The sequence below is a fragment of the Pistacia vera genome, unplaced genomic scaffold (assembly GCF_008641045.1).
Source record: "Pistacia vera cultivar Batoury unplaced genomic scaffold, PisVer_v2 Contig122, whole genome shotgun sequence".
NCBI lineage: Eukaryota > Viridiplantae > Streptophyta > Magnoliopsida > Sapindales > Anacardiaceae > Pistacia > Pistacia vera.
This window is the reverse complement of record NW_022195271.1, coordinates 344,989-360,070: the sequence shown is the minus strand read 5'-3', so window position 1 is coordinate 360,070 and position 15,082 is coordinate 344,989. Positions and strand designations below refer to the sequence as shown.

Genomic DNA, 15,082 nt, shown 5'->3' with positions numbered 1-15,082 from the left:
TGTACCATAATTTCTTTCTTTTGAATCTATATAAAGTAAAATGACTAAGCATATAATATTGATTTACCTTCAACCATGCATTAACTTGTGTAATTGCACATGCACATGTTAGCAAATGAATGAATTTTTCACTGTAATTAATTGGCATTCCTTTAAATAACTTTTTTTTTTTTTTAATAAACGGGTTGTTCGAGTCACTTACATGCGCTTCAACTAATCTCGGGTGAACCATAAATGTATTAGATGACTCTAAGGTGGTTTGAACTCAAAAAGTCAATAAAAGAATCAAACATTCTTGATTACCAAGTCAACCCCTTCGGATACTCGATACTTAATATCAAATAAAGTGATCATAGTTTGGAACTAAGAATGAGGATATGATTGTTTAGGTCGTCCGGTAAAAAATGAGGGAAAATAAAACTGTAATACATAAGAACAAAATACATAGTTCCTCCAAATGATCATCATAAGGTCGGAGTAATAATTGAAGCATTTTGATAAGAGGGAAGGAAGGACCACACCACATGCAGCCTTTTCACAATCACAAAGAGATTTCCCGCAACTAGAAAGTTGCATAATTAAGGTACCTCCACCCGTCTTTTTTACAATGCCCAATTCTTCCATTCTTTAATTTGCGGATTTTAGTTTGTAAATATATATCCATGAAAACGAAAGGCATAATTATTTGTTGTGTTAATAGTGTTGGGTATTATAGTATATAAGAAGCAGTGTCTGGTGATGATAATCAAGAAAAAGGAGAAGACAAATTATTACCATTGTAGAATGTTTTCATCAGTCCAACTTTTGATGAAGTGATTCAACTTTTGATTTGATATCATTGACTATCTAATGAAATTTAATGTAACTATACGGATGAAATTATTCCTTGATTACATTTATTGAATATAAGAAATGCAGTCGTCATTGCAGTTGTATAGTTGCGCAAGAAAAACTTTGCAGTAAAAGGTAGTTGGGTGGGAATGGGATATGCTTCAACATGGCGCGCATTTTGCTTTGTTATGAGACATGTTGTATTTTCTTTTGGTCGGTTCTACTGGATTTTTCAAGCTATGGTATGATAGTGGTAGCCAGTAGTGGGAAGCAGAAGATAATGTTTTACCTGTGTAACCTGCCAAAGTCCACTTTATATATATACTCTTTAATTATTTAATTCCTTTCAAGTCTTGGCTATGACATTTACCCCACTCGGTTGAAATTATAATCCATATTCCATGCCCATTCCCTACTTCACGTTTCTCACTCAAACTTTCTCGCCTACAGTCCCATCAACCTCCATGCAATACACAGTACTCATGTAATTTATTTAAGATATCCCACTTCTCCCTTTCTTTATACATAATTATATTCTATTTCCTGAAACACTTTAAAAACTTCAGCTTCTGTGTATTTTTCTCTCCCTCTAAACAATGTATTAATTATCATTGCTTTTCGCTTCAAATAATTTGTATGTGGTCGACAATACATGCAATGCTGAGCTTATTGCCTTATTTATTAGCTTGCTACTGATCCCAATATTCCTTCTATTCTTCCATTGTAGCTCAGCTGATCGCCTGTGTCGACGTCTGAAATTCCGAGCTTCAACAACAAAAAAAAACCTTCCTTTTTTCTTCGGCTCCCGTGCCGTGCTTGTTCTTTTCATCCGTAAGAATTAATAATGGAAGTTATGCAGAAACTGGTTTCTTTCACTATTCATGCAATTATCATTATTCTTGTTCTGCCATCTGTCAGTTCTTCTCTAGAACAAGCAAATACCACAGCCAATAGTACTACAATCAACAATGGCTACATTAATCAGGTATATATATCCGATTTAGATTTCTGTTTTTGTTAATTCTCTTTAAGTATCACAGAACCAATGAAACTAAGCTAAGAAAGTCGTTACTTTTCTGTTTTCAATAAGATAATGATTCCAGATATTGAGTTTAGTTTTTCATATTACGATCTTTTCGCCTGCGATTCCTAACAAAGATCTTTTGCTCCTTGCCTGATAACTACAGTTGAGTCCTAAACTGATGTTTGAGATTACAGTCCATGGGTTCCTCCTCTGGGCATCAACGGGACTCCTGATGCCGGTTGGGATACTCATTATCAGAATGTCCAACAGAATCGAATGTGGAAGAAGACTCAGAATTATTTTCTATGCTCATGCAGTTTCACAGGCAAGTTTATGTTTTTCTTTTTCTCCTGTTTTTCAACAACCTGGATCCAGGATAATTAACAATAGCTTTTTTGAATGGTTTATAATTTCCTTTTCATTCATTAACATCTCCACAGGCTTAGAAAAAGATACCACTAAAGCTTTGAACTTTATTTATTGGAGGTTGATGCCCAACTCTATTTTGCTTTTGATGATGAATGGCTGATACTAAAACTTTAGTGCCATCGCCTGATTTGCAGTTTGCGATGGTCAACCATTCATTTCGTTAACTAAATAAACGCCTAGGAAACTTTGTACGCCCACAAGTTTGATTAAGGGGAATTATTATGAATACTTAAGAGGCAAGAAAAGCCAATTATTAAAAATTAATTTTTTAATTAACAATTTTCTTTTGATCTTATAATATTGAAATGAATCATGAGGTTAGGTATTGCATTTATCCTATCCTAATCACACAACTGGACATGGGATAGAAATCTTACAGACAACAATAACTTAGCTGATCTTAACCTCATGATTAATGTAATATGCATATAACCTTATGATGTTCTAAAAGTGTAGTCTATTACTGCAGACACTCGCCGTACTACTAGCCACAGCAGGGGCAGTTCTCTCCTTCAGAAATTTCAACAACTCCTTCAGCAATCATCATCAGAAGATAGGAGTAGTTTTATACGGTATCGTATGGTTGCAAGCGCTGATTGGGTTCTTACGCCCGCAAAGGTAAACTTCAGCAAGATTCTCAATAACAAGACGAATGTTAATGTGGGAACAATTCAAAATTAGGCATTAGTTTGAGTATGAGAATTTCTACTCTTTTCTTTACAGGGGATCTAAAAGAAGAAGTGTATGGTTTTTCGCACACTGGTTGCTGGGAACTGTTGTGTCTCTGCTGGGAATACTCAATATGTATACTGGACTGCAAGCCTTCCACGAAAAGACATCTAGAAGCATACGGCTTTGGACTATAATGTTCACAACTCAGATCTCATTATTTGCTTTCTTCTACCTTTTTCAAGACAAATGGGCATACATGCAAAAGCAAGGACTAGGAGTGACTTTGGGTAATGAACCATTTAGGCCCACCGATAAAGAGCTTTCAACAAGAGGCAAGAAGAAAGAATCGACTACAGAGACTTGCTGAAAAAAGTATATCTATTAATGACTTATTTCAACTAACATTGGATTCTCTTCAACCTTGTTATACTTTTTACGTTCTACAATTTCATCCCAGAGAAGAATCACAGTTTGGATCAACTGAAGAATGGAACACTGGGAGTAAAATTTCATAAAAATAATGCTATATTTCGTAAGTTTTATCTCAAATTTTCTATCTCAAGTGTTGTGTCCTCCCTATGTCAATTTGACGTGTAAAGGATAAAATGACGCTATCACTTGGAAAAAAAATTGGGATAAAACTGGTGAAGCTTCGCATTTTTGTTTATATATGTGATGAATTATAAATGTTTTGTTGGTTTCTTTCTCCTATTCTTTTGATTGTTTTTTGTAGAGCAGCCAATTGTCTGAAAGTCGTTGTAAATCGGATTGTTAGAAACACTATATATCATAATACTTTTGTAGCAATGCATACAATAGTTTCAATTTTATGGTATAAAAAAAAAAATGCATATTTAATTATTTATTATGACAGTACTAGTGAATTTGTCCTTATATTGCTGACCCTGCATTTCCCAGACCATAGAATCTTATTTTTTTCGATTATCTTTCACCAGTCTAGCATGCCCACCTCCTAGTCTCTGAAGTTAAAGGGATATTTGAATCGAATCAGTTTACAGGATTAGCAATATGATTAATCTTCGGGGCAATTGCTTTTTCAAGGATATGATTCCTCACTCACCAAGTAAATCTATTCAGAATTGGGAGTAGATTGTTAAGCGTAAAATTAACACAGCCAAACACGCCCTGTAAATTTTCCACATTTGGTTCTGTTGAACAGATTTTATTTGCAAGTGCTATGAAACAAAGAAGAGAGATTCAAGTGGGAACACAACAGCATAAAATTGTTTCCACTTAAGCATCTAGATGTTTGAGTGAACACTAGAGAATTAAAAATCGTTTATGGGGTTTCTAGGTGGTATCCATTCTTTGTATTATTTAAGTTGAGTGGAAGATATTGCCTTGAGAGATTTGAATATCTAAGAACGGATCTTTGTCAGAGAGGTTTTAAAAAAAATGTATAAAGTTTCAACGCATAGATTATATTCTCAGGTCAATATTTTCCACTAACGCTTATATCTTCAAGCCTTGAACAACCCACTGGTTTCCTCAGTCTCCCGTTCTAGAATATTGCAGATTTCGGCAAATGTTGCTGGCTGGTGAAATCTTAGAAAATCATGCGAATATATTGCGGCATATAGAAATTTAAAAACCATAAAATTTTAGCGATAAAACAGATTCTTGAACATGTATTAAGAAGTAGATCCCAATTTCTACCGGAAAAGGTATTGTCTGGTGGATGTTTTTCCCACAGGCCACAAGATGCAAAATTTGGAATAGTTCATTCTTCTGTTAAGAAATGTAGAGCTTTTTTACGTTCTACAAAATTATTCCTTTCGGAATAATCTCAGAGAACCTTATCAAGTGCAATAACCTCAGATGGAGAGGTTGAGGATTGAATACTGATTATTTTCATTATGTATGGAAAATATTGGGTAAAAATCTTCTATTAGCTAAAGCTTTACAACTCATACGGTGTATGTTAACATGGCTTCTCTATAATAATTAACAAGCATGTGTTATGGAAAAAGCTGTATATAACCAGTTATTACAGCGATCCCTAATATTATAAAAGGTGGAAGAATAACAAATGCTCCAATAGTGGCAAAGAAAACTGAATCATTCCTCTGAGAAACTTCATTCAAGTAAGCTTGTCTTCTGATGTTTCTCTTCTGTGAGATGGTTAAGAACTTGGCACTAAACTTCTTCAAGTTTTTCCCCAATGGAATACTGAAATCATCATCTCTATCCCCAACTAACTGTGCCAGCTGAGCGCGCATTGTAAGTTTCCGAGAACTACCATCACTCTCATATCCTATTCATGAAATACGAAAACCTTAGTCAGTTATGTGATAGGGGTTCACTCTCTTCAATTTTTTGTTTTGCCCAACCAAGAAACTTTGTATATATGAGTAACATTACTCTACAAAATTTAAATTCCAAGTTTTGTAATCTTAAGTAATGTGGCACTAATTTAACACTGTTGTATCCTTCACCACATTATTCCAACATTCATTTGACAGTCGTAAATCAATGCATCACTTGGACATAAACTTTGTCAAAGTAGTACTCCTCATTCTACATTTTGTAAGAGAAAAAACATACCTTCAACCGTTGGGCTTGTAGAAGTGAGTTGTTCCAAGAGATCCAGCTGTGAGCGTGCAGAAGACAAAGACCCTTGGGGAAAAAAATTAAAAGCACTTTAGGATCTGTAATCAATCTCATGCGTCCCATAATTCTATTGAGAAATTAATGTTTAGTGTTACACAGATTTGAACAAGATGTCATGATCATCAGCATCGATGAAAATGTTATAAGCCAATCACAAAAGATAAAAGCTTCTAGCAGTATGAGATAGTGCGATCGGCACATGTATGCTTAGAAACTGCAACATATGAAGCACCAAACAAGCTTACTTAGAAACTTAAAAGCTCCTATCTTAAGAATATTTGTTGTTAATATAGAGACAAACTATTATAGAACAAAGAGTGGGACATGCAAGGCCGTTATCTTTTCCTTAGATTGTTCTGAAGTATCTTCACAGAAGACATAACATCTTCAGGGCAAACTAGTTTTGTTCCATCTAACTCACGAGTTAAACTGATTGTAACTCATTTACTTGAGATATTATAACTCAAAAGTTTTCTAAGTGGAAGATTGTAAGGTCTGGCAGTAGTTCCCAGTTCCAAATTCAATAAGCTCACTAAGAGACAAAGCAATGCCAGAAGCGAATTGTTATCAATTATCTATTACTATTAGTCATACCCAGCAGGTGTTTGTGTTAAGCTCTGACAGAAATTTAAGATAGCAATTCCTCTGCCTATCACATAAGGAATTGATTTCTCACAAATAAATCAATCCACAAAATCCATTTGATCACATTAATACACTCATATTTTCAAAAACTATATGATATAAACCAAAGTCGTACCAACAAATATCAAGTGTATTATAATAAAACTTAAGGGGTATGCAGATTAATAGCAATTCGTTTAAAAAAAAAAAAAAAAGGAGAGAGAAAGAGAGGATTGGATGTATACCAGAAAAAGAAGCTGGGGGATCTTCTTCTGTAACACCACCTTCAGTTCCTTCCGACTGAGCAAAAGTCTTACATGAAGAAGAGTAGAGTTTGGCGAGATGTTTGTGTTTGAGAGGAGGAGAAAGAAGATTAGAAGAGGGTTTTGGGTGAAGAGACGTGGCAATTAAATTCAAGGCCATGGTAAGCGGTAAGTGAGTACATTAGTGTTGATTTATGAGTTTTGATGTTTTTATTTTAAAGATTTTTGTTGATTGTCTATGGTTCAGATACAAGTTTCATATTTCTGTTAGCTCTACTGGATTGGGACATTTGTTTGTCCCTAATTAAACAAATTGAAATTGGGAGAGAAGACCTCCTCCACAAATATTATCAAAATCGGATTACTATACAAAATGTAAACATGTTTATTTTTTTACCGTCCAGCAAGAGATGAAAATTTTAAAATAAATTGCATGAATGGTCAATAATTTTAAAAGAACCAATTTCAGATATTTATAACAACTTAGTGATCAATCAAGATTCTTAAATATATTATTTAAAAGGTTTTAAGTTTGATTCACCTAATTTAATAATGAAGGTGATCACTAAAAGAATTTATCCGTCGTTAACTTTAAAGTCTAGAAGAATAGTTGAACTGCTTTCAAGGCATATTATCAAACTATCAGTGTTAAAAATAAAAAAATAAAAAAAATCACATATTTATTTAATGCCTTCAAAGGGAGGACTGTAAATGAGCCGAACCGAGTCGAGCTTTTGGCTTATCGAACTTGGCTCGTTTACTACCGTATCGAGCTCGAGCCTAACGAGCCTCAGAATTGAGACTTGAACTCGAGCTCGATCGAGTTCGAGGCGAGCTCGAGCTGGCTCGAACTTCAGCTCGCAAGCCTGATATCGAGCTCGTTAAGTCATTAAAAGGAGAGAAGAGCTTGTTAAGCCCGAAAAATGTTATTAGCTGAAAGTAAAAAAGAAAGAAGAAGAGAAGAAGAAGAAAGAAGGGTTGAAGAAGAAGACGTGGTTGAGTTGAGAGAGAAGAGAAGTGACTGAAAGCATTAAAAGGAGAGAAGAAAGTATGCATATGTCAGTATGTGGTGGCCCAACGCTCACTCGGGTCACTCCTTTTTTTTTATTAAAAAATATTAGTTTAATATCTTATAGTTTAAAAAATCACCAAAATATTCACATAAGTATACAGTATTTACTCGAACCGGACCAGGCTCGTCAGCCTACAAGCTAAGCTTTATTTTATTCAAACTCAACTCGATTAATAAACTGAGTTCGAACTAAATCGACTCGATAATAATCGAGTTGAGCTTCAAATGAGCTCTAATCGAGTCAAGCCGAGCCGGCTCGCTACTTCAAGGCATAGTATCAGACTATCCATGTTAAAAATTTCTTATTAATTTACTTGAAAATTGAAAGAGAAAAGAAGAATTTAATTATGTAGGTCCACTTTTTGGCGAGTGGCCACACTCAATTATTATCAGATGCGTCCGGTCTGACTTTTGCAAAGTTCATATCCAACTGTAATCCAAACTCGAGTTCAACAACACGCAATAACCAAAATACCCTCAATACTTTTTCTTCTTGGCGAAGAAATTTGTTAATTTAATGAGACATGGATCACATGCCTTCCAAAAGGGGGCAAACTCTGGGAAGGGTTATAAACGTCATTTACATCGGAATCGACAACAACAAGGAAATATGACCGTTGGCGACTTACAAGCTACTGAACCAATCCAGGAGTTTCAAATTATATTATTTTAACTAAATAAAAGATAATCTTTTATTTAGCAATGAGCCAATGAGCAGGAATCCGATGCCATGTAAAAGCCTTCAAACAATCAAAAAGCCTCAGAACAGAACCTCTTGATGTGACTTTAGCATGAAATAAGAAGTAAAAGAAGAAGAGATTAAGAAAAGGTTGTGTTGCGATGGCAAAGGTTGTAGCAGAGGAGATAACAACATTGGGAACAACATTGGGGGAGAAGGGCACAGCAATGGAGATCAAAGACAAAGAGGAAGCTCATCCATATGCATTCCATGTGTCTGGACCTCGTAATGTTGCTCCTCCGAATTGGAGAGACCTTATCAACTCTAGTTGGTCNAATCTTTTATTTAGCAATGAGCCAATGAGCAGGAATCCGATGCCATGTAAAAGCCTTCAAACAATCAAAAAGCCTCAGAACAGAACCTCTTGATGTGACTTTAGCATGAAATAAGAAGTAAAAGAAGAAGAGATTAAGAAAAGGTTGTGTTGCGATGGCAAAGGTTGTAGCAGAGGAGATAACAACATTGGGAACAACATTAGGGGAGAAGGGCACAGCAATGGAGATCAAAGACAAAGAGGAAGCTCACCCATATGCATTCCATGTGTCTGGACCTCGTAATGTTGCTCCTCCGAATTGGAGAGACCTTATCAACTCTAGTTGGTCAGTACCCTTTTTTAATTTTAACCTTAATATCTCTGTGCTATGTGATTGATCCCAATGAAATTTAGTTGTTTGGATAAAAGGAATTTTATTAATATTAATCGAATTGAGATTGCTTTGGGCATAATATTGGTAGGACTTCTGTTTATTAATGGTTCGTGGTGGTTCTGGTCTACTGTGTGGATATTTTTGGTGATTTTTGAATCTGCATCTGCTAAATATCTGATAGCATAAATCCTGGGTTTTCCCTGTTCTTTTTTGTTTCTTTAATGCCAATATTTCATTGTATATTGTTGTTGGAGATATAAATTTGGAAACATAAGTGCCCCGTAGAAGAAAGATTTTGTAATTTTAAATTATTTCCATTGCTGTACCAGCTAATTCTGGGCTAAGTTTTAGTTTCATTTAAGCTGGTTGTTTTCTGAGTATGGAAATTGGGTATATTTTTGGTATTCTTATAATTGTTCACATGATAAATTCCATTCATTTTATATTGACTCAGTGTTTTCCCTATTTTCTTCTTCGCAATGAGAATCTGACATCAGCACTTACGCTTTTGAATTGATCGTATAAATGTATATTTCTTTGCTGGCGGATGTACAAATTTTTATTTTTATTGTTGTTTCCATCTTATGGATCAATCTTATTGCGCATGTCCTCACACACATACACTCTGTTTTAATTGGATTGACATCTCTGGTTTTAGATTTAAGAATTATGTTTTCTTTTGTCTCATGCATATTGTGTTTTAATCCTCTCTGATTTCTTCCCCTTACTTACTTCCTTTTGCGGCATGTTGCAACCATATGGATTCCCAATTAATTAGGTAAACTGGGAAAGAAAGAGAGAAATTTTTTATGTAGCAAACTACTAGATCTCAGAATTTCTGGGAATCAGTTCCCAAATCATGACCCCATCATACAACTTGCATTATTTAGTGACTGAGGGGATAAGAGAGTGTCCAAAACTTTGTGTTTCAACAGTTGTGGGTTTCTCTTTGGGAAACTTTTGGCGTGCCAAATAGATAAACTTTTCTTTTTCTTTTTTATTTCTATGGAAGTATGAAGTATTAATCAAGTACGGATTTGAACAACTGTTTATTTTAAGATATATAATTAGTTTTAAATTCTGTTGTTTGGACCTTTTTTCTTCCTGATCATATGGAGAACTTGAAATCAAACATAATGAGAAAACATATGTTCATTTACATATTAAATTGCATTTAATTTAATTTAATTTAATTTATTTTTTTTTTTTTTTTTTTGCCCTGTAGAATAACACAAACTCCTTATGGATGAGGTAAAGACCTACCAGACATATACGTCCTTCCTAGGCTTAGTGTTTTCTTGACATTAACGGACGAAGTATGTTCGTCAAATGAACGAACTTGAACTATCCGTTCTCTTGTCTTGTCTTCATTTACGAGAACGACGTTTTACCACCTATGGGAAATCCATCAAGCTGGCCCAAACCTTAGTTGATGAAAGAGATGGATCTATATATGGTGCAATACTAGAATGGGATCGATCTGCAGCAATGGCAGATTTGGTACTTATTAGACCCAGTGGAGCACCAAAAGCTGTTTTAGCACTCCGAGGAACATTACTCAAAAGCTCAACAATCAGAAGGGATGTCGAAGATGACCTCCGCTTCTTTGCTTGGGAAAGCTTGAAGGGTTCTGTCAGATTTAAGGGAGCTCTGGAATCCTTAAAATCTCTTGCTGCTAGATATGGAAGCAACAATGTATGTGTAGCAGGTCATTCACTAGGGGCTGGCTTTGCCCTCCAAGTGGGAAAAACATTAGCCAAGGAAGGATTATATGTTGACACCCATTTATTTAACCCACCTTCTGTCTCATTGGCAATGAGTTTCAGAAACATGGGAGAAAAAGCAGTATTTGCTTGGAACAGAGTTAAATCAATGCTCCCTTCAAGTGCAGAAAGTCAGGCCGCCATTGATGAGGGAGAGAAGACTAATTCTGTGGGATTAAAGAATTGGGTGCATTATTTCTATGGGGATAAAACTTCTGCGGAATTAAATAAATGGGTACCTCATTTGTATGTGAATAACAGTGACTACATCTGTTGTTCTTACACTGATCCTGAAAGCACGGCTGAAAATGATGCTAACAAGGAGAATGTGAGTCTGACAAATGGGAAAGCTGCAGCAAAGCTGTTTGTTATGTCCAAGGGAAAACAGAAGTTTCTTGAGGCTCACGGGATAGAGCAATGGTGGTCTGATAACTTGGACCTTCAAATGTCTCTCCACAACAGCAAGCTAATAAGCAGGCAGCTGAGATCTTTGTATAGCCTCCCTCCTCAGCAAAAGACACCAGTAAAGCCAAGAATATAACAGAAAGGATTTGCCTCTGTTATTGGATAAATAACTCATTTTCAGTCCCAACTCTTCCTACTATAAATTTGGTGCGTGTTCTTTGTAATAATCGTTTGATTGAACTGGTTTTTTCACCTTGTTAATTCTGCTGACCAAGTCAGCAAGTTCATTTACTATCTGTAACTTGACATACAAAGTCATTCTTTAATCTTCTTCAAATCCAATCTCGTATTTTAAGTTGTGATTTGTAGAAGCATTAGATATACTACAGCATTTTAACTTTTAATTTAACTAATAAGATGACTGTGCAAGTGCAACTCAGTATAGATCGAGACAACTCAACAATAATGAATAAAAGGCGGAAAATTAACCCATCCGCCCGGCCGGTGACAGGTTAAGCCAAATTGTGGGCTGGGCCTAACTCGGCCCGCCAACAAGGGCGGGCCAGGTTAAGCCTGTCTCTTTGGCTAGAAGGGTTGGCCGAGCCCAACCCACCAACCTTTAACTGATGGGTTTTTGTGCGGCCGGTCTGGAATTTTTTTAATTTTTTTGTGTAATTTTTTAACTAAGTTTTCAAATATCAATAATTCAATTAAATTAATTTTTTTTTGTTAACATTTTAAATATTAATTCAATTTTAATACAATTAAATTGTAATATAAGAAAAATTATATTTATTCATTTATCAAAATCAATAATGATATGAGAAAAGTCAATTATACCCTCATTAATTATTTTCTATGATATTGATTATTATGACATGGTTTCAAAATATATAAAATAATGAAATTTCAAAAAATAAATTAAAATCTATTTAATTAATCGATTTTACTTTGATTTGTATTCTAGCATGGCTAATGGCTCCTTATTTTCTTTTTAGTAAGACATTATATAATTAATATAATCTCTTCTATATTGATTTTGAGATTTTATATTTTATTATTATCATATAATTAATATTTTATTATCAAAGTAAAAAAAAAAAAAAAAATCATTTTTTAACCAAAGAACGTGGAAAAAAAATTAGGCAAATATAAAAGGTTAGGCTTAGGTTATCTCTTGATTTTTTATTTTTTACTTTTACTTTTTTGTTCTGTCCTTATGTGTTTGGGCATTTGACACATGTTTATCTCTCAATGGCTATTTATATTTTTTAATGTCTCTTTTGACTTTTACATTAGTAATAAAATAGATTTACATTTATACCATCTATGAAGTTAAGTTAAACAGTCTTATACCGTTAATTGTCCTATTTTTGTCTTTTAAAAAACTTGTGCCCCTTTTTAATTGTTTTTATGAACATGTGTCCTTATTTTATTTTATTTGCCCTTCATAAAATAATATAAAACATCATCTAATACACTTTTCAGAATATCCAAATTACCCTTAATATTAATTATTTAAAAATAGGCATTTTATGTCTTTTAACATTTCTGATAAAATTTGTTTAACAAATTCTCTTTAAGGAGGTAACTGACAATTTTTGAAATGTGAAGAGAGGTGAGAGATAGTTATTTATCCCTTGGCTTTGGAGGTGTGAGCGACTGAAACCCAAACCTTAAGGGACACAAGGGATATTAAACCTTTTTTTATATGTCAATAGAGATACTAACCAAGACCTTAGTTGAAAATGATATATATTTGCTGTCAAATCAACTTAAAACACAAATTTAGGGATTTGTGTTTTTTTTTTTTTTTTTCTATATATATAATAGCTTTTTTTTTTTTTTCCCAACCCAACGGGTTGGGAGTTTTCAACCGTGGGTCAATCCGATGGGTTGGACGGGTTTTTTTTTTTAAAAACCTGCTTGGTCACCAGGTTAGCCTATGAAGGCCCAACCCGCCCGATGGGGCATACCTGAGCTAGGTTAAACCCAGGTTGAGGCAGGCCGAGTTAGGGTTGATCTGCCTCACCGACCCATTTATTCCACCTCTATGAATAATGAAATGGTAAGTTCTTGGTTTAAGGCATATGAGTTTGACGAGGATTTATAGGACATGCAATATGCATATATACTCTAAAAATTAATCAATTAATATGCCAATTGGCTCTCTTATACAAATAAATGAATAAATCACATGGATTATAAAGTCATATCCATTTTCCACAATGAATATGATCTGTATACCTATATCTTATGACTTAAAAGGGACCTGTATATTATAAATGGCCTTTGCCATTAAGTCTTCCTTCTGATATAATCTTGTAAAAACTAGCTAGAACGAACCGCTTGTCCGCTTCCTGATACTAGCCCAGATAAGTCGTAATCATATACACTGACCTCCTGAATATTCTGCGCAAAACCATTAAATTTAGGATAAGGCTGATCAATATCTAACAGCCATGACTCAACATCTTGACAGGCTAAACAATCCGCCCACTGCTCCATCGGAGATGAAGCGTCGAATGTTTTGTTATGATTCAAACTTTGCATCTGGTGGTTTTCTGCTAATTCTGTGAATAATCCTTCGGTTAAACATATGTTGCTGAATAATTCATCATCAAATGAATCAAGAGATGCGTCAAATGATATTGCTTCCATGCTACTTTGAGGCTCTCCATGGTCGTCTTCAACATTGATAACTGGAACATAATTATTCTCAAGAAAATAAGCTTGTAGTTGCTGCTGTTGTGTTGTAGGAGATGGCGGGGAGGGCACTATGGAGCTGCCATTACCGGTAAGTTCTTGAACAAGCCTCTTGAAGTTTGAGCTGTCAGTAATGTAGACCTTAGGCCGCAACACTTCAATCAAATTGTTGAGTTGCTTCTTCGACTCATTCTTATTTATTTTAAGAGACGCCTGATTCAGTTTCTTCACCATTATTATGCCACAACTTTAACTATGGGGAATATAGTTTTTCAGCCTCGTTTTCTGCTTATATATGTATAACTAGGTATGAAATTCAGTACGTGGATGAACAGTTGAAGCAAAACAAGACACGAATTAGAAAAGATGCTTTTCTACCATTAAGGTTTGTAATAGGAGTCCTTGCACAAGACCACCAACCCAGTTATGAAATTGCAATTTGCAAATATGCTCACCATTTAAGTTCTGAAGGCGCAGGAGATGACCAGCAGTCAACCAAAATGCTACCCTTTGTAGTTACGTGAAGATGATCCAGTTTGGTCAATTGACTATGCTCCACAGGGATTGAAATGAGTTTTTAAAAATCTCAACCGTTAAAAATGACATGGAGGGCCATGCAGTTGATGAAGTAATTGTCATTTTGTGCTTTGTCCAGCTTCAAGTTACATCAAGTTAAGACGAAGGGATATATTCATGAAGACTGAACAGTATGCTATCCCTTGCTCTATTCCATTCATGGAAAAGCGTAGATTAAATTTTAAATAAATTATTTATTAATTAATTGCTCTTGTAAATAATAATTAACGGTAATTATTAATTACTATATTAATTGTATGGTTTCACGTTGTTGTTAAGACTTGGAGCCTGTTTGGTTAGGTTTCTTTACTAGTGGAAAGAGTCCTATAAACACTTCTGAATTTTTTTTTTAGGTTATCTGATTGCATTTCAGAAATGTTTATACGGATATAAACAAAAAATGTATTTTATGACTTTTGGGAGAGCTTTTCCCATAAACTCTTTTTGAGCTTATTAAAACTGTTGAAATTTCAAAAAAATATCCCATTCAATCTTTAAACAAATTTTTTTTACAAGATCCCTGGTTATAATTAACTTCAGTAACTAAAGTATTTGTCATCTAACTACAAGGGGAGAGATAATTTTGTAAATTTCTCTTGATCTATTTTTGTATATTTAAACCTTTTTTAGTAAATTAATATTAGAAAGCCTTTTTACATTTTCCTAATTTTTAAACTCTATTCAAAGAAACCGCAGCAAA

The 15,082-nt window shown here is 34.5% G+C and overlaps 3 protein-coding genes across 3 annotated transcripts; 2 read left to right on the top strand and 1 right to left on the bottom strand.

Annotated features, from left to right (window-relative positions):
* Window positions 1–1,384: 1,384 nt before the first annotated feature.
* LOC116115389 (cytochrome b561 domain-containing protein At2g30890) lies at window positions 1,385–3,796 on the top strand. Its single transcript, XM_031401541.1, has 4 exons — window positions 1,385–1,816; window positions 2,019–2,180; window positions 2,754–2,902; window positions 3,008–3,796. Exons 1-4 carry the CDS (start codon window positions 1,676–1,678, stop codon window positions 3,321–3,323), a joined length of 768 nt encoding a protein of 255 aa, XP_031257401.1. The 5' UTR covers window positions 1,385–1,675; the 3' UTR covers window positions 3,324–3,796.
* A 1,049-nt stretch (window positions 3,797–4,845) lies between these two features.
* On the bottom strand, window positions 4,846–6,793 carry LOC116115382. The gene is made up of 3 exons (XM_031401538.1): window positions 6,457–6,793; window positions 5,522–5,593; window positions 4,846–5,231 (listed from the first exon to the last, which is right to left on the bottom strand). The coding sequence occupies exons 1-3, from the start codon at window positions 6,632–6,634 to the stop codon at window positions 4,936–4,938; spliced, it is 546 nt and encodes a 181-aa protein (XP_031257398.1). The 5' UTR covers window positions 6,635–6,793; the 3' UTR covers window positions 4,846–4,935.
* A 1,774-nt stretch (window positions 6,794–8,567) lies between these two features.
* LOC116114782 (GDSL esterase/lipase At4g10955) lies at window positions 8,568–11,426 on the top strand. Its single transcript, XM_031400923.1, has 2 exons — window positions 8,568–8,931; window positions 10,311–11,426. Exons 1-2 carry the CDS (start codon window positions 8,715–8,717, stop codon window positions 11,234–11,236), a joined length of 1,143 nt encoding a protein of 380 aa, XP_031256783.1. The 5' UTR covers window positions 8,568–8,714; the 3' UTR covers window positions 11,237–11,426.
* The last annotated feature ends 3,656 nt before the right edge of the window (window positions 11,427–15,082 follow it).